General features: G+C 42.6%; 1 protein-coding gene across 6 annotated transcripts in view; it reads right to left on the reverse strand.

Annotated features, from left to right (window-relative positions):
- UBAP1 (ubiquitin associated protein 1) overlaps positions 1-24,004 on the reverse strand; it is a 76,345-nt gene that overhangs the window by 4,259 nt on the left and 48,082 nt on the right. For 4 of the 6 annotated variants that reach the window (XM_063650208.1, XM_054502785.2, XM_063650206.1 and 1 more), the window contains 2 exons: positions 14,044-14,168; positions 6,185-7,108 (listed from right to left, as the gene is read on the reverse strand). In XM_063650208.1, the coding sequence (XP_063506278.1) occupies positions 6,185-6,964 (780 nt within the window). In that variant the 5' untranslated portion in view covers positions 6,965-7,108; positions 14,044-14,168. The remainder of the gene's footprint in view (positions 1-6,184; positions 7,109-14,043; positions 14,169-24,004) is intronic. The other 2 variants (XM_063650207.1, XM_054502787.2) reach the window with 1 other exon arrangement.

Raw genomic sequence — 24,004 nt, forward strand, 5'->3', positions numbered from 1 at the left:
ATCTCTACTAAAAATACAAAAATTAGCCGGGTGTGGTGGCACGTGCCTGTAGTCCCAGCTACTCGGGAGGCTGAGGTGGGAAAATCGCTTGAACCTGGGAGGTGGAGGTTGCAGTGACCGGAGACCATGCCATTGCACTCCAGCCTGGGTGACAGAGTGAGACTCTGTCTGAAAAAAAAAAAAAATCATATCTATTTTAAACATACATGCAGTACTCTCACATACCCTACTGGTGGAAATGTTATTTGGTATGCTTTAGGTAAACATGGCATAAATCCAGAAAACTGCTCAGATTCTTTGATCCAGTTACCTATTTCTAGGAAACTAGTCTAAAGAAATAATAATAACTCAAACCAATATTTATGTATAGGAATATATCCATCTCAACATCATTTGTAATAAATATTAGGGACAACCTACCAAATATCCAGCACAAGGTGTTAGGTTAGCAAATAATGAACATATGACTTAATTATTTAAAGCATCTGAATTAAGTGAAAAAACAGCAGGTGAGGTGTCTCACACCTGTAATCCCAGCACTTTGGGGGGCAAGGCAGGCGGACCACCTGAGGTCGGGAGTTCAAGACCAGCCTGACCAACATGGAGAAACCCCAGCTCCACTAAAAATACAAAATGAGCCAAGTGTGGTGGTGCATTCCTGTAATCCCAACTACTTGGGAGGCTGAGGTAGGAGGATCACTTGAACCCAGAAGGCGGAGGTCTCAGTGGGCCAAGATTGAGCCACTGCACTCCAGCCTGGTTGACACAGCGAGACACCATCTCTAAATAAATAAATAAATAAGAAAAAAAGATATATTTATTAATTGTACATGCTCTACAATTATAGCTATATATTTTTAAAAGATGCATGGGATATTAAATGACTGATTTTAAATGGATTATTTTAAAGTATCATCTATCCTAACAGATGATACTTTTCTTGAACAGGGACAAACAAAATAAGATGTCACCTTCATATACATGTTTTATGAATCAAACAGGCAATAGGCTAATCCAGCAGACCCCAAACGAACAGACAACGTTTGAAAGGATCCCTCATCAAAATTATAACAGTGTTTAGTTTCTCCAGTTACTCACCAAATTTATTTACTCCAGGGTACCATTTTCAAATATATATAATGCTCTTAGGAGTAATATAGATATGACTTTTTAAACACTATTAACTGCATTCATGGTAGCCATTTGTCATTATTTTTTCAATAAAAGAATAGTAAAATTTACTTCCTGCAGGGACAAAGGTTGACTCTGGCATAAAAAGGGATTTTCATACTCGATGACTGAAGTGCTCCATATTTGTAACCAAGTAGAAACTAGACAAAAATGAGAATTATTATGAAATCTTTCCAAATTAAATATGAGTGTTTGAGGGAAAGTACGTTTGTGAAAGGAGACAAATATTAGTGCTCAAGCTTCTGAAGAGTGTGAGCATGCTCTCAGGCCTCAGAAGGTGGCAGTCCTTTCTGTACCTATGTAGCTCTCAAGCCTAACCTCAAGACAGCTTCTACCAAGTCTTTCCATATACTTCCTTTTAACCCACTGCTAATGTGTGTGCACAACTCAGCAGACACACGGCCACCTGCGGTCCCACAGAGCTTTAGTCACGCTGCTGGCAAAGTACTTATCACATTACATTAATGTGAGCTTGCAGAGAGGTCAGTTACCATGTCATGCCCATTTCTAAATCCCCAGGGCCTGACTCTTGGCTTTACACTTACTGGTCTTCATCAACAGTTGTGGAATAAATTGAAGTCCATTAGAATTTTCAAAGGGAGAATTTCATTTAACACACTAAAATGATCAAATGTCTTTACCATCTGTTCTTCCCAAAAGCCCACTAAAATGATCATAAACAAACTAAGGCCAGGAGCAATGGCTCATGCCTATAATCCCAGCACTTTGGGAGGCTGAGGCAGAAGGACTGCTTAAGCTCAGAATTTCGAGACCAGCCTGGACAACATAGTTGAGACCCATCTCTACAAAACACAAAAAGTTAGCCGGGTGTGGTGGCACATGCCTGTAGTCCCAGCTACTCAGAAGGCTGAGGCAGGAGGATCACTTGAGCCCAGGAGGTCAAGGCTGCAGTGAGCCATGATTACAGAGCAAGACCCTGTCTCAAAAAAAATAATAAAAATTTAAAAATAAAGAATTAAAACTGTATTCATCTTTAAAGCAATAAAAGGAAAGGGGGTAGCAGGGGACAATGTATTTCTTATTCTTTTTAAATAAAGAAACAAAGACAAGATCTCAGTATGCTGCCCAGGCTGGCCTTGAAGTCCTGGGCTCAAGCAATCCTCCCACCTCGGCCTCCCAAAATGCTGGGATTACAGGTGTGATATATTTCAATGAAATTTTAGAATGTGGAAAGATAAGGAAGGGATGGTAATTGCCAGCAATGAAGTTATAAACTAAGTAAGTAGGAAAGGGAGGAGTCAGTCTATCAGCCCATTAGGACCCCTAAGAGGGGCTCAGACTCTGGAAGCACCAGGTACTGTTGGGATAAGGCAAAGATACACACTGTCAGTGATCAGAGCAGTAAAGCCCTTAGTGAAACAGTCCCCATTCATCCCCACCCTGTGCAGGAGGCAGAAGGTATAGTCTCCAGAAAATGGGAACCAGAGACCACAGAGGACTAAGCACCAGGCACCGTGTGGGGCAGAGTGAAGTCAAAGAACTTAAAAAGGATTAAGTAAAAGCAACACACCAGCGTTCCCCAACATCAGTCCTCAGCCAGAATTCTCTGGAGAAACCCTCACTCCCAAGCCCTTCACATGTTTACATTTTGGGGACTTCCCCGGCAAAGCCAATTAACTTTCAACCTATAGTGAAGCTTAATGATCAGCAAGCACACCTCTGACACACAAACTTTGTGACTGTTATTTTTTTAGTGCCTCATACTTAAACGTGAATAGAAAGCCAAAGCCACTAGCATGAAAACACCAAACCAAAAGAGGGAATAGACAAAGCACTTGGAAATTTAAAATATGATAAAGTAAAAATTGTATTTAAAAGGTAGTAAGATTTAGGCTGGGCATGGTGGCTCATGCTTGCAATCCCAACACTTTGGGAGGCTGAGGCAGGAGGATCACTTGAGCCCAGGAGTTCAAGACCAGCCTGGGCAAATAATGAGACCCCCAACTCTACAAAAATTAGCTGGGCGTAGTGGTGCACACCTGTAGTCCCGGACAAGAGGCTGAGGCAGTAAGCTGTACTCCCGCCTAGGGGACAAAAATCCCATCTCTTAAAAAATAATCACCTACTATCAAGTTCAGGGGGAAAAATAAATTAAATAAAATAAAAGGTTGTAAGATTTAGTTTTTGTTTTTTTTTTTGGTTTTTTTTTTGAAGTTGTAAGTTAAGGATATGTTCCAGAAAGTAAAACATAAACAAGATCTGCACTCTCATGTTTGTTGCAGCCCTGTTCACAATAGCCAAGATTTGGAAGCAACCTAAGTGTCCATCAAGAGATGAATGGATAGGCCAGGTGCAGTGGCTCACACCTGTAATCCCAGCACTTTGGGAGGCCGAGGCAGGTGGATCACCTGAGGTCAAGAGTTTGAGACCAGCCTGACCAATTTGATGAAACCCCGTCTGTACTAAAAATACAACAATTAGCCGGGCGTGGTGGTGCATGCTTGTAATCCCAGCTATATGGGAGGCTGAGGCAGGAGAATCACTTGAACCAGGGAGGCGGAGGTTGCAGTGAGCCGAGATCGTACCATTGCACTCCAGCCTGAACAACGAGCAAAACTCTGTCTCCAAAAAAAAAAAAAAAAAAGAGTAAAGTGAAAGAACTTAAACAAGGATGGATTAAAAAAATGTGGTGCTCGTACACAATGGAGTACCCATTCAGCCATGAAAAAGAATGAGATCCTGTCATTTGCAACAACATGGATGGAACTGGAGATCATTATGTTAAGTGAAATAAGCCAGGCACAGAAAGACAAACATCACATGTTCTCACTTATGTGTGTGATCTAAAAATCAAAGCAATTGAACCCATGGACATAGATACTAGAAGGATGGTTACCACAGAGGCTGAGAAGGGTAGTGGGGGACTGGTGGTTAATAGGTACAAAAAAAATAGAAAGAATGGCTGTGTGCGGTGACTCACGCCTGTAATCCCAGCATTTGGGAGGCCGAGGCGGGTGGATCACGAGGTCAGGAGTTCAAGACCAGCCTAGCCAAGATGGTGAAACCCCATCTCTACTAAAAATACAAAAATTAGCTGCGCATGGTGGCAGGCGCCTGTAATCCCTGCTACTCTGGAGGCTGAGGCAGAGAACTGCTTGAACCCAGGAGGCAGAGGTTGCAGTGAGCCAAAATCACGCCACTGTACTCCAGCCTGGGTGACAGAGTGAGACTTCGTCGAAAAAAAAAGCAAAGAAAAAAATAGAATAAGATCTACCATTTGATAAGACAACAGGGTGATTTTAGTCAATATTTAATTAGCCAGCCACTGTGGCTCACACCTGTAATCCCAGCACTTTGGGAGGCTGAGGCGGGTGGATCACTTGAGTACAGGAGTTCGAGACCAGCCTGGCCAACATGGCGAAACCCTGTCTCTGCTAAAAATACAAAAATGAGTCGAGCACGATAGCACATGCCTATAATCCCAGCTACTTGGCAGGCTGCGAGAGGCAGGAGAATCGCCCGAACCCGGGAGGTGGAGGTTGCAGTGAGCAGAGATCATGCCACTACACTCCAGCCTGGGCGACAGAATTAGAATCCGTCTCAAAAAAAAAAAAAAAAAAAAGAAAGAAACACCAGAACTCCAGCTCTGTTTATACCTGCAGGTGGAAGGCAGCAAATTCTCAAGCCAACAAGAAGCAGGCCTCTTCCCATCCTGAGATGAACAGGCCAGAAAGAAACTCCCATAATCAGGTTGGTCAAAGAATGACAAGTGTTCTAGTTTGAGAAAGATCTCTGCTGTTAGTTTATTGGCTTTGATCTCTAAATGGTTAATCTAACTTTAAATGAGAGGAAGGGAGTGTTGGCCAAGGATCCCTGATCTTTTCCAGGGAGATTTTAATTTCTCTAAAGCATTCAAAGTACCATGAAAAGGAAGAAGTACAGTGCTGACCAGAGCCCAACAACTGACCAAGAGGAATTAGAATGAAGCCCACTCCAAGAAGATAATAATGGTGTTCGGCACTCTATCAAGTTTACCTAGGCCAAGGTTTATGGAAGTTTACAAGCAGCTATGAGCTCTCTGACAATAGAAGCATTCACACAGACTATCATTGACCAAGAATGCTATTACTGGGACTGGTAAAGCAGGCCAAGATTTTGTATCTTTTTACCAGCTAATAGCAGGCTTGTTATGGTCTCTGACAGATATCCCACCAATACACTCAGGCTCCTTTTTGGCTCTAAATAGTCTCTTGATGTGCTTTTACATTAAAAAATCTGTAAGCTGGCCGGACACAGCGGCTCACCCCTGTAATCCCAGGAATTTGGGAGGTGGAGGCAGGTGGATCAACTAAGGTCAGGAGTTCGAGACCAGCCTCAGCAATGTGGTAAAACCCCGTCTCTACTAAAAATACAAAAATTAGCTGAGTGTGGTGGCATATGCCTGTAGTCCCAGCTATTCGGGAAGCTGAGGCAGGAGAATTGCTTGAGAGGCGGAGGTTGGCAGTGAGCTGAGATGGTGCCACTGCACTCCAGCCTGGGCGACAGAGCAAGACTCTGTCTAAAAAAAAGAAAAGAAAAGAAAAGAAATCTGTAAGCTGGTGTAGCAAAAGGTTCTTGACTTCTATTGATTTCTATTCTAGAATGCAATAATGTGTTGTTCTGTACTGCCAGGCTCGGTGGCTCACGCCTGTAATCCCAGCACTTTGGAAGGCCAAGGCAGGCAGGTAACTTGAAGTCAGGAGTTTGAGACCAGCCTGGGCAACATGTCAAAACCCCATCTCTACAAAAAATACAAAAATTAGGCATGGTGGCACGTGCCTGTTGTCCCACCTACTCAGGAGGATAATGAGGTGGGAGGATCACTTGAGCCCGGGAGGTCGAGGCTACAATAAGGTGCGATCACACCACTGCATTCCAGCCTGGGCAACAGAATGAGACCCTGTCTCGAAAAAAACCAACCAAACAACAAGAAAAAACATAATCCCCGTCATCAGGAAAATACGGGAGTTGGCGGGGGATTTAAAAGACTTACCGTGGGACCAGTATTTGGAGGTGATGATTCCTCTGTGCACACAGACAAAACAGAGAGGGAAGGCATCTGGGAGGATGTCAGGGCTGGCATCTCTGTGCCACTGTCCAAGTTCAAAGCTGAAAGCCCAAGAGTGTGATGCCCATTGAGCTCACTGGCACTGCTTTGGGTGGAAGGCTTTAGGGAATTCTGGAACGTGCCATTGCGGAGGCAGGATGTGCTATGGAAAGTGCTCGCCAGCTTGGCTGTCTTGTGGTTGCTGTCATCAGAGTCAAGTTTGGGGAAAGACAGGGATTTGATATTGCTTACTGCAGGTATAGGGGGGAGGGACACTTTGGAAGACAGTGACATCTTTTCACAGTTGCCCAACTGTGGTAAGGTTATAAAGCCATTGGGTTTATGAAGAGGCTTGAAATCTAGGGTTGCCCGTTCCAAGGATGCCAGGACCTCCTCATCCTGTAACACAGACCCAGAGCCTCCCCTGGGCAAGTTATTGTCCAATAACTGAGCCATAATGGGTCCAGTGGTTCCTACCAGAATATTTCTCAGCTCTTCCTTCTCATCAATAGTTTTTAACTCCAGATTATCAAATGGGTCTTCTTCACACTCAAAGTCAGCAAGATTGAAATCTGCCTTTATGTGAGGTGGGCTGAGAACTTTCTGTTTCGTGGCACTACTGCTGACCCGAGTTGGTGTGAGGATACTGTTGTGCTGCAAGCTGGCGAGGATGGGGTTAATAGGAGGTGGCATTGTGGCTGTACTGAGAGTCTTGGAGAAGCTCATTTTGCTATCGCCCTCTGGGCCACTCTTAGAATTCACTTTAGCTTCTGCTTCCGCAATTTTGCACTCTGCTTCCCGCTCGGCTTCTTCAATTTTCTTAATCTCTTCAGCCCACTCAATGGTTTTCTTTTCCAAAGAGAAGTCATACTGCAAAGATATAGCAGAGGAAGGGGGTGTGAACCCAGGTGGCCATCTTTACCCCACCACCCAATTCACTCCTTCCTCACTCCTGGTGCAAGAGGAGAACTGGGAAAGGCAGCATTTAAGGCGTGTGGGATGATCCCCACTTAAAAAGAGTAAGACTTCCAATGTCCTTGTAAGATTTAACCAAACTATGTTCCCACAAGCCTCTTGTGGGCAGCAACCTGGCTACAGACCCTCCTTGCATCTCTATTATCTAGCACAATGTCCTAAACAAATCCCATGCTAGGTAATGATAGCACCAAACATGTAAGAAATACCTGCAAGGTGCCATGCATGATTCTAAACACTTTTTATGTATTAACTCTCTAGATTTTCTCAATAACCCTTTAAAGTAACTACTATTACTACTACTTAACAGGATCTACAACCAAGCATAAAGCTGGTAGCTAAATGGAAGAGCCTGGATTTGAACCCAGGCAGTCTGACTACAGATTCTATGCTCTTAAACCACTATCTATTAGATTACGATGAACAGGTTGCAGTTAAAATGCAGAAAAACTTATAAGAAATCTAGGCATATTCAGATTAAGATTTTTACACAGAAAATTACACAAAGAGCCACTTCATGGTTCTTTAACAATATCTTAAGTATAGCTCAATTTGCAAAAATTTATTTTGCACACTTAAGAGAAACAGACCTATTATATAAAGCAACATTCACATAGGACAGGAAAAAACAAAATCTTTGGCTTTCACCCCAAAGCACTAGAGCTAAACAGTATCCGTGTTAATGTCCAAGGTTAGAGACACACTAAAAGTAAAAAAGGGGGAAAAGAGAGGTCTAACATGCTAACACCAGAATTTTAGAGAAGAAGAAACATAGGAAAGAGCCTCTGGTCATCCTCAAGCCTTTCAAATTCAAACAACAAAAGAGAAGCCTAGAAAGGCACATGACAAGAAGTTACTTTAAATCCTGAGCCAGTTGCTGTGCCTCAGATAGACATATGGGGGGATCACTGGGCTTCCTTTCTACCACTAATGGAACAATGAGAAAAGAGCAGTGGCAATGACTCTGCTCTTCTAACTGTGGAGAAAACCCAATTTTGCAATTGGTTTCCCCCAATAAAAATGGAGGCTATAACTAACTTCCCATTGCCCTATGAACACTGTTCTTTGAAGTATTATTTTTTAAAAATTGGAAATTTCTTTCCTTTCTAGCAAACATTTATTGAACTTTTGTTTTTTAGTTACCAAAGTAATGTAGAATACTTGGAACACAGAAAAACAGGGTGCGGTGCAGGGAGGGAGGGGGCTGGGGATGGTAGAAATATTAAAGTAGAAAAGAATGTGGTTTTGGAGTATAATAATAAATAATGTCATCTGGCATTTATGGAGTTCCAGGAACCAGAGTAAGCATTATAAATGCATTATTTAACTCTTCTAACAACCTTAAAAGCTAATCATCCTCATCCTCCCTTTACAGATGAAGAAATTGAGGCTTGCAGAAGTTAAAAAATCTGTCCAAGATTATACAGCTATTACAGGTCAATTCTCCAGCACATGTATGAGTGACACCAGAGGATGTTCTAAACCATGACACTAAGGGCTACCTCACGTGAGCCACATTCAACAGAAGCTTTCTTGACCCTAGAAGCAAGGGCTGTGTATGTTTTACTGGCTCACTTTAAAGAAATTTTAGCTGAAAAGTTGAGTTTGTATTGTCATGCAAAGGCAAATATGACAGTTATAGGAACTTTCAAGCCATCTCTCTAGAGCTCTAGGTCTGACTGTTCTCTGGGTACGGAGGGGACCAGATACAACATTACAACCCCATGGAGACTCCAGGAAGTCAAAGTTTAAGGCTGCTTTGTAGGCCAGACAGGCTTGGCCTCCTTTGAGAGGCCAAGGTGGGTGGATCACTTGAGGTCAGGAGTTTGGGACCAGCCTGGTCAACATGGCAAAACCCTGTCTCTACTAAAAATACAAAAATTAGCCAGGCGTGGTGGCACATGCCTATAGTCCCAGCTACTCAGGAGGCTAAGGCAGGAGAATCTCTTGAACCTGGGAGGTGGAGGTTGCAGTGAGCCAAGATGGCGCCACTGCACTCCAGCCCGGGCAAAAGAGCAAGACTCCATCTCAAAAAAAGATTGCTTTGTGCATTAGAGAACAAAAATATTTCACATGGCCCACACTGGAATGGAGCTCTTAGCTTTGATCTCCTTTTGTTATCAGTGGGTGCTATGAGCACAGTGAGCACAATACCATGCTTTTATTGGTGCTTCAGACTGACCAAACAAATGGGAAATTCCCAGCAAAGCCTAAATCGACAACAATTTGGGAATCAAAACAAGTTTTCTGAAGGTATCAATAAAGCAGTGAATAATGAGAAACAAGACAGGTGTTTTTAAATCATATTGCTAATAGTATCATGTACACAGGTAAGTAATGACTATTTGTTATTGCCAATAAAAAATTTCTTAGACAAATAAAACAAGGAAAAACGTTACAAAGTAGGTCTATCTCTCTTCTGGCCCAATAAAGTCTCCATACACAAAAGGAACATTAATTCAGTATTAAAGATACTTAAGATGCTTGACACCATTAGACATGAAAAAGATGCAAATAAAAACCACAATGAGAGACAACTTCTCACCCACAAGAATGTATATAATGAAAACGAGTTAATAAGAGTTGGCAAGGAAGTGAAGAAATTGGTACCCTCTTGTAGTGCTGCTGGGATTGTAAAATTGTGCAGCCACTTTGGAAAAATAGTTCTTTAAAATGTTAAACATAGAGTTACCGTGACCCAGCAATTCCTTTCCTATACGTTATACCCAAGAAAACTGAAAACATGTGTCCACACAAAAATCTGTTTACAGATGTTCAGAGCATCATTATTCATAATAGCCAAAAATTAGAAACTACCACAATGTCCATCAACTGATGAACAGATAAACAAAGTGTGTTATATCCAAACAATGAAATATTATTCACCTATAAAAATAAATGAAGTACTAATACCTCATTCATACAACGTGGATAAACCTTGAAAACATTATGCTAAGTGAATAAGCCAGTCACCAAGGCTGCTACTGCAGAATTCCATTTATATGAAATGGCCAGAATAGGCAAACCCATAGAGACAGAAAGTAGATACTGGTTGCCAGAGGCTGTGGGGAGGCTGCCAGAGGCTGTGGGGAGTGACTTCTAGTGGATACTGGGTTTCCTTTTGGGGTGATGAAAATGTTCGGGAATTAGATAGTAATGATTATTACACAACTATGTGAATATACTGAAAATCAATGAACTGTATGTATACCTTAAAAAGGTGAATTTTGGCCGGGCATGGTGGCTCACACCTGTAATCCCAGCACTTTGGGAGGCTGAGGTGGGTAGATTACTTGAGGCCAGGAGCTCAAGACCAGCCTGGGCAACAAGATGAAACTCTGTTGCTACAAAAAATACAAAAATTAGCCAGGCATGGTGGTGCATGCCAATAGTCCCAGCTACTCAGGAGGCTGAGGAGGGAGGATCACCAAGCTCAGGGAGGTCGAGGCTGCAGCGAGCCATGACTGTGCCACTAGACTCCACCCTGGGTGACAGAGTGAGACTGTGTCTACAAATAAACCAAAAAAAGTATTTTTTTTTTAAAAAGGTAAATTTCATGGTATGTGAATTATATCTCAATAAATATTTTTTTTCCTCCCAAAAGTAACTGAAGTTCCCTCATTATGATTACTTACTGCATATAGACTTTGGAAGATAAAAAAAGTAATACCTTTTAGAATAAAATGGTGATGCCTTAGTGAATTCCAGAAAAACAAAACTTCTTTTCCTGAAAGTTGCATTTTTAAAAATCTTCTTAAGTCACAGGAAGAAGAGTTAGAATAAGTACCGTATTTTTCTGTTGCTCTAGGTAACTTCTCTCAACTGTAAGTACCTTGAGGGCAGTGATGAAGGCATTTATCTCTACCTCCAGTGCCCAGTAGACCACCTCTCAAACACATGCGTTTAGTAAATGTGTACTGCAGTAAGTAAGACAGGGCTATTTGTTGCTTTCAAGGAGTAACTCAGTACATTTCTATATAACTGAGCCTTAAAGATGAGGGGACTGAGAAAGAAGCCCTCAGATAGCATTTACGCGCAATCTAGAATAGATGTGAATGGAGTTTTCCGTATAGTGAGAAAAAGAATATTCCAGGTGGAGATAACGGCTCATGAGCAGAAGCAACATATAAAGAGAGAAAGTACAAGGTCTAACATACTACTAGTAACGGGGTTTGGAGGGAACATGGAGGAGGTGATGAGCTCAATTGCTTTGCCATAACCTTATGTCTAGACTAGACTCAATAAGGACTGGTTAGTCACTGAACCCTTTTGAACAGTTATGAAAAGGGATGTGACAATTTAAAACTTTAAGATCATTCTAGAAATGATGTAAAAAATAGAAGGAAAACACTGCAAGCAGAAGGGCCAATTAAAGAGGCTACTGCAACAGCCCAGGTGAAAAATGAGGTCAGGCTGAACTGCAATGTGAGACACAGCAAATCTAACTTGAGTGACTGAAAAGAGAATGAGGACATTAGCAGAGAAAGGGAAAGAGGTGAAAAAGCTAGTTAAATGGGCAATGGGAATTTGGTCTGTGTGAGGTACAGAGCCCCAGGAATATAAAATCTAACAGAGGACACAAAATCTGTATGTGTGTATAACAATGTGAGCCAGGCAACAATAGGAGCTATAAAAAACAAAAATAAGATAATACAGTCATAATGACAAGGATACGCTCTAAAAAATGCATGGTAGGTGATTTCATCAGTGAGGGCAGAGTGTATTTACACAAACCTAGATGGTACAGCCTGCTATACACCTAGACTATACGGTATTGCTATGGTACAGTATTGCTCCTAGGCTATAAACCTGTATAGCATGTTACTATGCTGAATACTGTAGGCAATTGTAGCACAATGGCAAGTATTTATGTATCTAAACCTATCTAAACATAGAAAAGGTACAGTAAAAATATGGTATAAAAGATTAAAAATAGGCTGGGTGCAGTGGCTCATGCCTGTAATCCCAGCATTTTGGGAGGTCGAGGTGGGCGGATCAACTGAAGTCAGGAGCTCGAGACCAGCCTGACTAACATGGTGAAACCCTGACTCTACTAAAAATACAAAATTAGCCAGGCATGGTGGTGCACACCTGTAATCCCAGCTACTTAGAAGGCTGAGGCAGGAGAACCGCTTGAACCCAGGAGGTGGAGGCGGAGGTTGCATAGAGACAGAAAGAGTCTCTCTTCTTGGCGAGATCGTGCCATTGCACTCCAGCCTGGGCAACAAGAATGAAACTCTGTCTCAAAAAAAAAAAAAAAAAAAAAGATTAAAAATGATCCACCTGTATAGGGCACTTACCATAAATGGAGCTTGCAGGACTGGAAGTTGCTCTGGGTGAGTAAGCGAATGGTAAATGTGAAGGCTTATGACATTACTGTACAGTAGTACTACAGACTTTATAAACACTCTACACTTAGGCTATACTAAAACTTTGTAAAAAACAAAACAATTTTTTGACCGGGCGCAGTGGCTAACGCCTGTAATTCCAGCACTTTGGGAGGCCGAGGCAGGCAGATCACGAGGTCAGGAGATTGAGACCATCCTGGCTAATATGGTGAAACCCCGACTCTACTAAAAAATACAAAAAATTAGCTGGGCATGGTGGCGGGCGCCTGTAATCCCACCTACTCAGGAGGCTGAGGCAGGAGAATGGTGTGAACCCGGGAGGCGGAGCTTGCAGTGAGCCGAGATAACGCCACTGCACTCCAGCCTGGGCGACAGAGTGAGACTCCGTCTCAAAAAAACACATACATATACATATATAGATATATATACACACACATATATATACACATATATATATAAAACAATTTTTCTCTAAATAATAACTCTAACTTACTGTGACTTTTTAACTTTATAAACATTAAATTTTTTAACTTTTTTACTCCTCTGAACTAATACTTAGCCTAAAATGTTTTTTATCTTCCAAAACATTTTTCTTTATACCCTTATTCTATAAGCTTTTTGATCTTTAAATTTTTTATTTTTTTACTTTTTAAACTTCTTCCTTAAAAATGAAGCCACAAACACACACATCAGCCTAGGCCTATAGGATCATCAGTATCACTGTCTTCCACCTTCCCATCTTGTCTCACTGGACGGTCTTCAGGAGCAATACATGCATGGAGCTGTCATCTCCTATGATCACAATGCCTTCCTGTGGAATATCTCCTGAAGGACCTACCTGAGGCTGTTTTACAGTTAACTTTTTTAGTAAGTAAAAAGATAATGTTAAAAAGTATAGCATGGTAATACATAAATGAGTAACATAGTCATTTATTTGTATTACATACTATACTGAATTGTATGTGCTATACTTTTGTAAGACTGTCAATGCAGATGTGTTTACACCAGCATCACCACAAACACTTGAGTAATGCATTGCGCTACCATGTTACAATGGCTACTACGTCACTATGTGATAGGAATATATATATATATGTGTATATATATATGTGTGTATATATATGTGTGTATATATATGTGTGTATATATATATGTGTGTGTGTGTGTGTGTGTGTATATATATATATATAAATTTTTTCCCCCCAGTAGCGATGAGGGCTCATTAAGTTGCCCAGCCTGGTCTCAAACTCCTGAGCTCAAGTGATCCTCCCACCTTGGCCACCCACAGTGTTAGGATTACAGGCGTGAGCCACCATGCCCAGCCCCTTATAATTTTATGGGACCACCATTGTATATGCGGTCCATCGTTGACCAAAACATGATTCAGCTCGCAACTGTAGTTTTTTCTATTTCACTATACATCAAATTCTTACTCTTTAAACTTTTAAATGCACTAAACTTTAACTAAAAATTACCACTTACCTGTACTTCTCTGACAACCTGCAAACAATCAGGCAAGGAGAAGCCAATAGGTAGACCAACTTTAGCTGGTGTTTTGAATTTGTCTCCTATCTTAAATGGGACATCATCAAGGTAACTGAAAGTCCCTATAATCAAAAATAAAGTAGAAAATATCAGCAAAGAACTTCATTATTTGTTTGCCATAATCTTATGTCTAACGGATATGCATTAATTTTTGCTATCCTAAGTCTAGAAGTTATAGAGTTCCTTCTCTGACTGCTTACCTTTTCCTTGACCCTAAATCTCTGAGAAGGAAATTCTACTGATTCAGTCTTATTAGGAGTTTATTTTCAATGGCACTTAGTGTAAAAGCCAAAGTACTCACAGTGGCCTAAGAGGCCTTCCCCATCACCCACAGCCTCTCTGCCCTCATCTCCCTATAGTCCTCCTCTGGCTCACTGTACTAAGTTATGGTGACTGCTGCTCTTAAAGATGACAGGCTTAATCCACCTCAAATATTCTGTACCAACTGTTCCTTCTAACTGGAACACTCTTCTGTCACATGACTCACTCCTTCAAGTTTTTGCTCAAATGTTACCCTCTCAGTGAGGCTTACCCTGACCCACCCTACTTAAAAGTACTACCCCACCCTCACTATAATACTCCCATATTACCATTTACCTTTTCCCCATAACACTTATTGCCTTCTATCTAACATTAGAAATTGACTTTTTAATTATATTTATTGTTTCTCTTTCCCCAAGAAATAAAGGGCAAGTATTTAAGTCTATCTTATTCAATGACATATTTTCAAAACCTTCAGCATTGCCTGGCACACATCAGCATTTAATAAATACTGAATGGATGAGACTCCCCAGAAAAGAATCTCCTTGATTAGGATTCTCTACTTTAGAAAAAAATCATTTTTAATTAATATAAAGAATTACTCCCAGCCTGACCAACATGGTGAAACCCCGTCTCTACTAAAAACACAAAAATTGGCCGGGCATGGTGGTGCATGCCTGTAAACCCAGCTACTCAGGAGGCTAAGGCAGGAGAATCGCTTGAACCCAGGAGATGGAGGTTGCAGTCAGCCGAGATCGCGCCACTGCATTCCAGCCTGGGCAACAGAGCAAGACTCTTTCTCAAAAAAAAAAAAAAAAAAAGGAAGAGGAAGAATTACTCTAGCTTAAAAAACACTACATTCTAGAACAACATGGAAATCCTTAAGCAGCACAACACTTAGATGAAAAGGGGAAAACCCGACAAAATCATGGGATTCTGAGTAAGATCATCAGGAGCACAAGCCATACACAATGGAGCTGCTTTAATCTCCTACAGGTTCTTTGCCCGTCATAACTGAACAACATGGAAAGACCAGAACATGACCATCTATTCACAGGGTCAGATAAAAGGAAAACGCCTCTTGTATATGACTCTCGATAGCTATATACTCCAAACTGGGCCATGTTTTCTTTTCTGGAGCAGCTCTGGGAGGCTAATTTACAGGCAGAACCATTGTGGACAATGAAATACAGTTGATAAAATAAATTTTGTTTTTCAACATTGGCAGCTGGTAAAGGAAGGTTTACCTCTCAGCCTCACACTATTTTCTTGGGTGCTCACAGACACAGAACAAGACAATTACACCTCTTCCATGAAGATGACTTCTTTCCTTACGAGAACTGTGTAGAACTCAAGAATTATCAAGGTCAGAAAATATTTGTCATCTTGTCATCATTCCCATTTCCTGGGATAGGTATTCTGCAGATACACCTGAAACTCTCCATCAGGAAGAATGCCCCCTACTCCCAACCCTTGGGGGAATGGGTGTCTTTTCCATCTCTTTCCCATCTAACTTCTGGCCAGAACTAAAACATTTGAACGATCGCTCACTAAGCTAGCAAATTAAATTCACAACTGTGTTTAATTTAGTAATTTAACACTCTAGGAAATCACCATATTTATTAACACCCTAGGAAATTTTCCAAGTGTGGTCATCCTTTTAGATGTGCTAATTTCATGGCTGGCAATGCCTGTCACACTCCTACCCTTATTTACTTGAGTAATTATTATTTAGCCCTTTAAGAAGACACTCAAGAGGCCGGGTGCATTGGCCCATGCCTGTAATCCCACCCCTTTGGGAGGCCAAGGCAGGTGGATCACCTGAGGTCAGAAGTTCTAGACTAACCTGGCCAACATGGTGAAACCCCCTCTCTACTGAAAATACAAAACTGCGCCGGGCGTAGTGGCACATGCCTGTAGTCCCAGCTACTCGGGAGGCTGAAGCAGGAGAATTGTTTGAACCTAGGAGGCGGAAGGTGCAGTGAGCCTCAAGAACAACTCCTTTCTCAACCTCAGAATAGCCAGTTAATACTACCACCCTAGGACTTACCTCTATGTATTGTTAATAGTTCATTTCCTTAACCTCCCTTCAGAGAGTCTGAGCAAGAATTTGAGTGTCCCGGCCGGGCACGGTGGCTCACGCCTATAATCCCAGCACTTTGGGAGGCTGAGTTGGGCGGATCACGAGGTCAGGAGATAGAGACCATGGTGAAACCCCGTCTCTACTAAAAATACAAAAAATGAGCCAGGCGCAGTGGGGGCGCCTGTAGTCCCAGCTACTTGGGAGGCTGAGGCAGGAGAATGGCGTGAATCCGGGAGGCGGAGCTTGCAGTGAGCCAAGATCGCACCACTGCACTCCAGCCTGGGTGACAGAGCGAGACTCTATCTCAAAAAAAAAAAAAAGAATTTGTCCCTTAACAGGGGACAAATGTTTCATATCTATATCACCAAAACTCAGTATAATGTATGGCTGATGGAATTTGTTCAATGAATGAAGAACCAATAATAAAGACATGCTTTTGGCCGGGACCCGTGGCTCACGCCTATAATCCCAGCACTTTGGCAGGCCAAGGCAGGTGGAGGTCATGAGTTCGAGACCAGCCTGGCCAACAATGGTGAAACCCCATCTCTACTAAAAATACAAAAAATTAGCCAGACATGGTGGCACACGCCTGTAATCCCAGCTACTCAGGAGGCTGAGGCAGGAGAAGTGCTTGAACCTGGGAGGCGGAAGCTGCAGTGAGCCAAGAACGCACCAGTGCACTCCAGCCTGGGCAACAAGAGTGAAACTCCATCTCAAAAAAATAAATAAATAAATAAAGACATGCTTTTATACTTCTTCTGGATTCAATCTAACCCCTACCCCAACACACACACACACATATATATATAATTTTTTTAAAGAGACATTTGCCCAGGCTGGAGTGCAGTGGTACTATCATGGCTCACTGCATCCTTTCCCTCTGGGTACCAAGCAATCCTCCCACCTCAGCCTCCTGAGTAGCTAAGACAGGGTCTCATTATGTCATCCAGGCTGGTCTCCAACTCCTGGGCTCAACCATTCTTCCCGCCTCGGCCTCTCAAATTGCTGGGATTACAGGCATGAGCTATCACACCCAGTTCCAACTTATATTTAATATGAAAATTGAAAATTATTTGCCCAAAAATGACAAGGCTAGTCATGAAAATGTTTTTAACAGATTACTCATACATGATACAAGCATATGTCTGAGATCTGAACAAAGTTACAAAAATGTACCAGACAGATGTCATCCCCCGCCCCAGCACCACCAAAAAAGTGCCGGGTGCCATCACAGCTTACCAACAAAACTAAGTGTTGATTACAACACTTAAACTCTATGGCACTTATTAAATGCTTATATTTTAAAAGATTAGAACAAAAGCTCTTTCTAATTTTAAAGAATTTTTGTCTGTTTTCTTTGAAAATAGGGACTCAAATGTTATTGAAAGATTCTAACTTTGGCTAGTATCCTGATTAACTGGAAACAAAGCTGAAACTTTGGCACTAAGAATCATTGGAAAGATTTACAGTCAAGTTAACAAGCACACAATTAAGTCTTTTGTTTAACACTAATAAGCACAGATGATACACAAAAATGATAAAATCTATCCACATTAATAATAACTACATTTGGCCAGATGCAGCAGCTCACACTGTAATCCCAGCAATTTGAGAGGCCAAGGCAGGCGGATCACAAGGTCAGGAATTCGAGACCAGCCTGGCCAGCATGGTGAAACCCCGTCTCTACTAAAAATACAAAATATTAGCTAGGCATGGTGGCGTGCCCATGTAATCCCACCTACTCGGGAGGCTGAAGCAGGAGAATTGCTTTAACCCGGGAGGGAGAAGTTGCAGTGAGCTGAGATCATACCACTGCACTCCAGCCTGGGCGACAGGGCGAGACTCCATTTCAATAATAATAATAATAATAACAACTAAATTTTCTTAAATAACCAGTTCTATTGTAGATTGGTAACAAGGAGTTGAGGGAGAAAAACCACAAAAAAAAGTACTGTGCTAAAGATATGAGGCCGGCGGGGTGGCTCACGCCTGTAATCCCAACACTTTGGGAGGCAGAGGCGGCGGGTGGATCACCTGAGGTCAGGAGTTCGAGACCAGCCTGGCCAACATGGTAAAACCCCGTATCTACTAAAAATACAAAAATTAGGGGCCAAGCATGGTGACTTATGCCTGTAATCCCAGCATTTTGGGAGGCCGAGGCAGGCAGATCATGAGGTCAGAAAATTGAGACCATCCTGGCCAACATGGTGAAACCCCAACTCTACTAAAAATACAAAAAATTAGCTGGGCGTGGTAGCACATTCCTGTAATCCCAGCTACTCAGGAGGCTGAGGCAGGAGAATCGCTTGAACCAGGGAGTCGGAGGCTGCAGTGAGCCGAGATGGCTCCGCTGCAGTGAGCCGAGATGGCTCCACTGCACTCCGGCCTGGCGACAGAGCAAGACTCCATGTCAGGCCAGGTACAGTGGCTCATGCCTGTAATCCCAGCACTTTGGGAGGCTGAGGTGGGAGGATCACGAGGTCAGGAGATCAAGACTATCCTGGCCAACATGGTGAAACCCCATCTCTACCAAAATACAAAAATTAGCCGAGCATGGTGGTGTGTGCCTGTAATCCCAGCTACTCGGGAGGCTAAGGCCGAAGAATCGCTTGAACCTGGGATGCAGAGGTTGCAGTGAGCCAAGATCACGTCATTGCACTGCAGCCTGGGCGACAGAGCAAGACTCCATCTCAAAAAAAAAAAAAGATACGAGTCAAATAAAATCCTATAAGAGAAGTGATTTCCTTGCCTACCTTTCAGATAGCAAACTACTATAGTGTGATATACACCGACAAACTTATATGCTATAAATGAAACTGGGTCCTGGCTTAGGGACAGAAAAGATGAGGTAGAATACCTTTAAAGGGCTGCTGTTTCCCTTCACTAGCACCAATTGCAGGTATCTGGTTTAAAAATCAGTTTCCTTTCACTAATAAAGCCAATGCCAAGGTGATTTATTTAGTACATCCCCCAACCCTCCAGGGTCTTAGTACTTTAAAAGCTTTATTAAGAGAGAATGAACAAATAGTTCAGTGATTACTGGAAGGAGGAGGTAGGGATAAAGGGCAAAAAGGCATTTAAAGAGATGTGAACACGGCCAGGCACAGTGGCTCACACCTGTAATCCCAGCACTTTGGGAGGCCAAGGCGGATAGATCACTTGAGGTCAGGATTTCAAGACCAGCCTGGCCAACATGGTGAAACCCCCGTCTCTACTAAAACTACAAAAAAAAATTAGGTAGGCGTGGTGATGCACACCTGTAATCCCAGCTACTCAGGAAACTGAGGCAGGAGAATCGCTTGAAACCAGGAGGCAGAGGCTGCAGTGAGCCAAAATCGCGCCACTGAACTCCAGCCTGAACGACTGAGACTCCATCTCCAAAAAAAAAAAAAAAAGGGAACAAAGAAAGCAGTATTTGTAATAATGGATAGAGACCACCCTAAGTACTATTAATGATGGTGCTGTGAGAATTACAAAATATATGTCTTCCAAATATAACCAATTATGCCTCAGGAATTAACTTTTCTTTTTATTTATTTATTTATTTATTTATTATTTTTTTTTTTTGAGATGAAGTCTCACTCTGTTGCCCAGGCTGGAGTGCAGTGGCACGATCTCGGCTCACTGCAAGCTCTGCCTCCTGGGTTCGCGCCATTCTCCTGCCTCAGCCTCCCAAGTAACTGGGACTACAGGTGCCTGCTACCACGCCTGGCTAATGTTTTGTATTTTTAGTAGAGACGGGGTTTCACCGTGTTAGCCAGGATGGTCTCGATCTCCTGACCTCATGATCCGCCCACCTCGGCCTCCCAAAGTGCTGGGATTACAGGCGTGAGCCACCGCACTCAGCTTCTTTTTTAAGACAGGGTCTTGCTCTCTCACCCAGGCTGGAGTGCAGTGACGTCATCACCACTCACTGCAGCCTCATTCTCCTGGGCTCAAGTGATCCTCCCACCTCAGCCTCCTGAGTAGCTGAGACTACAGGCATGCAGCACCATGCCCAGCTAATTTTTTAAATTTTTTTGTAGAGCTGAGGGCTCACTTTGTTGCCCAGGCTGGTCTCAAATTCCCAGACTCAAGCAATCCTCCCACCTCAGCCTCCCAAAGTGGAACTGTCCATTTTTATCCAATGTATCTAGAATTTAAAATATTATCGCTAACAATTTTCTGCCTCAACCTCAAATACCCTTTAGTTTCAGTCCTTATTACTGAAAATCTTCCTAAAATATTTGAGCCCATTTTCCTAAGTTCAATTTTTTAAATAGCCACTAAGTGCATGCCTAATGGCTGCGGTTGTGGCAGTTCCTTGAAGTTAGGTTCTGCATACCACTTTGGTGGAAGATAGTGAGTGGGCTGAATATGTAATGACTCAGAATAAACTCTGGGAAGACTTCATTTGCTTTGTTTCTTTCTAAATTGCTGATATGCCTATGATTCTGCAACCTGCCCGTTTTTTATAAAAGAAGTACAATTCCGGGTGGGGGGAGAAATCCCCAATAGAGGATAGCAAATGCATAATATTTAATTCAGGTATTATTGTGAGGAGATTCAAATTGAGGTTTTTTTAAAAAGAAGATCAAACTTAAAATTAAGTGAAAATCTGTAATTCCATGACTGGTTATCACCATCTTAAAGCCATCAGTGCCTCCTGCAGCAAAGGACTTAAAAATAAATAAATAAATAAATAAATAAATAAACAAAACAAAAAACTATCTTAAAGCCACAAGCCAGGTAACACTGGCAAAATCATAAATATACAAAATAACATAGATATCTGTTGTAAGATGTGAAATCACAAGAAAATGTTACTCATATCCTAACAAAAAAACAAGCCATATAATCTACAAAATCAGCTTTTTAATATACATTGTCTGGCATTCAATTAAAAATTATAAGACACAGAAAGAAGTATGAAAATGTGATCCAGAATTGAGAGGAACCAGTCATCAGATCCAAATTCAGGGATAGCTGTAAACATCAGACAGGGAGCTTTAAAATAACAATAATAAATATGTTAAAGGGTCTAATGGAAAAACGAAACATACATGAGCAGATGGAAACTTCAGCAGAGAGATGGAAATATAAAGAGACAAATGGAAATGCCACAAGTGAAAAATGCATTATCAGAAAAGAAAAATTTTGATGGTTCATAAGCCAGGCTATGCTAATCCCAAGACAATAATCAGCATAAGAAAGACTCGGGACTTGAAGTTAGGTCAAAAGAAATTAGCCAAACTGAAATACAAAGAGAGAAAAAGGGAAAAAAAAAATTGAACAATGTTAAGAGATATCTGGAACAATACCAAACAACCTAATGCATATGTGATCATAGCTCACTATAACCTTGAACTCCCGGGCTTAAGCAATCCTCCTGTCCCAGGCTCCTGAGCAGCTAGGACTATAGAGAAGCTCCACCACACTTGGCTTATTTTTAATTTTTTGTAGAAACAAGGCCAGGCGCGGTGGCTCATGCCTGTAATCTCAGAACTTTGGGAGGCAGAGGCAGGTGGGTCACCTGAGGTCAAGAGTTCAAAACCAGCCTGGCCAACATGGCAAAACCCTGCCTCTACTAAAAATACAAAAATTAGCCAGGCATGGTGGTGCGCACCTATAAGCCCAGCTACTCAGGGGGCTGAGACAGGAGAATTGCTTGAGCAATTGCTTGAGGAGGCAGAGGTTGCAGTGAGCAGAGATGGCACCACTGCACTCCAGCATGGGTGACAGAGCGGGACTCCATCTCAAAAAAAAAAAAAAAAGAAAGGGGTTTTTCTATGTTGTCCAGGCTGGTCTCAAACTCCTGGCCTCAAGCAATCCCTCCAGCCCACCACACACACACACACACACACACACACACACACACACACAATAGAGTAGGAGGAAACTTTGGAAGGTAATGAATGTTTATGCCTTAATGATGGTGATGGTTTAATGAGTGTATACTTATCCTCAAACTCATCAAGATGTATACATTAAATATGTAAATATGTACAGCTTTTTATATATCAATTATACCTCGATAAAGTGATTTAAGGAGGGGGGCTAGTTTTGTCAAATCTTATCACGGGGTCTATTTTTTCTTTTTTTTTTTAATTTTTTTTTATTTTTATTTTTATTTTTTTGAAACGGAGTTTCGTTTTTTTTTTTTTTAATTAAGTATTTATTGATCATTCTTGGGTGTTTCTCGGAGAGGGGGATATGGCAGGGTCATAGGATAATAGTGGAGAAAAGGTCAGCAGATAAACACATGAACAAAGGTCTCTGGTTTTCCTAGGCAGAGGTCCCTGCGGCCTTCTGCAGTGTTTGTGTCCCTGGGTACTTGAGATTAGGGAGTGGTGATGACTCTTTAAAGAGCATGCTGCCTTCAAGCATCTGTTTAACAAAGCACATCTTGCACCGCCCTTAATCCATTTAACCCTGAGTTGACACAGCACATGTTTCAGAGAGCACGGGGCTGGGGGCAAGGCCATAGATCAACAGCAACCCAAGGCAGAAGAATTTCTCCTAGTGCAGAACAAAATGGAGTCTCCTATGCCTACTTCTTTCTACACAGACACAGTAACAATCTGATCTCTCTTTCTTTTCTCCACATTTCCCCCTTTTCAAAAAAACCGCCATCGTCCTCATGGCCCGTTCTCGATGGTCGCTGTCTCTTCGGAGCTGTTGGGTACACCTCCCAGACAGGGCGGCCGGGCAGAGACGCTCTTCACTTCCTATACGGGATGGCAGCCGGGCAGAGGCGCTCCTCACTTCCCAGACGGGGCGGCCGGGCAGAGGGGCTCCTCACATCCCAGACGATGGGCAGCCAGGCAGAGACGCTCCTCACTTCCTAGACGGGGCGGCGGCGGGGCAGAGGCTGTAATCTTAGCACTTTGGGAGGCCAAGGCAGGCGGCTGGGAGGTGGAGGTTGTAACAAGCCGAGATCACGCCACTGCACTCCAGTCTGGGCAACATTGAGCATTGAGTGAGCGAGACTCCGTCTGCAATCCCAGCAACTCGGGAGGCCGAGGCGGGCAGATCACTCGGGGCCAGAAGCTGGAGACCAGCCCGGTCAACATGGCGAAACCGCGTCTCCACCAAAAATACAAAAACCAGTCAGGCATGGCCGCGCGTGCCTGCAATCCTGGGCACTCGGCAGGCCGAGGCAGGAAAATCACAGGAGGCCGAGGCAGGAGAATCACAGGAGCCCGAGGCAGGGAGGCTGCAGCGAGCTGAGATCACGGCAGTACGGTCCAGCTTCGGCAACAGAAGGAGACTGAAGAAAGAAGGAGAGGGAGACCGAAGAAGGGAGAGGCGGAGAGGCGGAGAGGCGGAGAGGCAGAGAGGCAGAGGCAGAGCCTATTTTTTCATAAATTAGAGTCTCAACATATTTTCCAGATAAATAACCTTTCTCCTAGATGAAAATAAGAATCGGTTAAAGAGGACTGAGATTTCTTTTTTCTTTTCTTTTTTTTCTTTTAAGACAGAGTCTTGCTCTGTCACCCAGGCTGGAGTGCACTGGTGTGATCTCGGCTCACTGCAAGCTCTTCCTCCTGGGTTCACGCCATTCTCCTGCCTCAG

The sequence above is a fragment of the Pongo pygmaeus genome, chromosome 13, assembly GCF_028885625.2.
Source record: "Pongo pygmaeus isolate AG05252 chromosome 13, NHGRI_mPonPyg2-v2.0_pri, whole genome shotgun sequence".
Taxonomy (NCBI): Eukaryota; Metazoa; Chordata; class Mammalia; order Primates; family Hominidae; genus Pongo; species Pongo pygmaeus.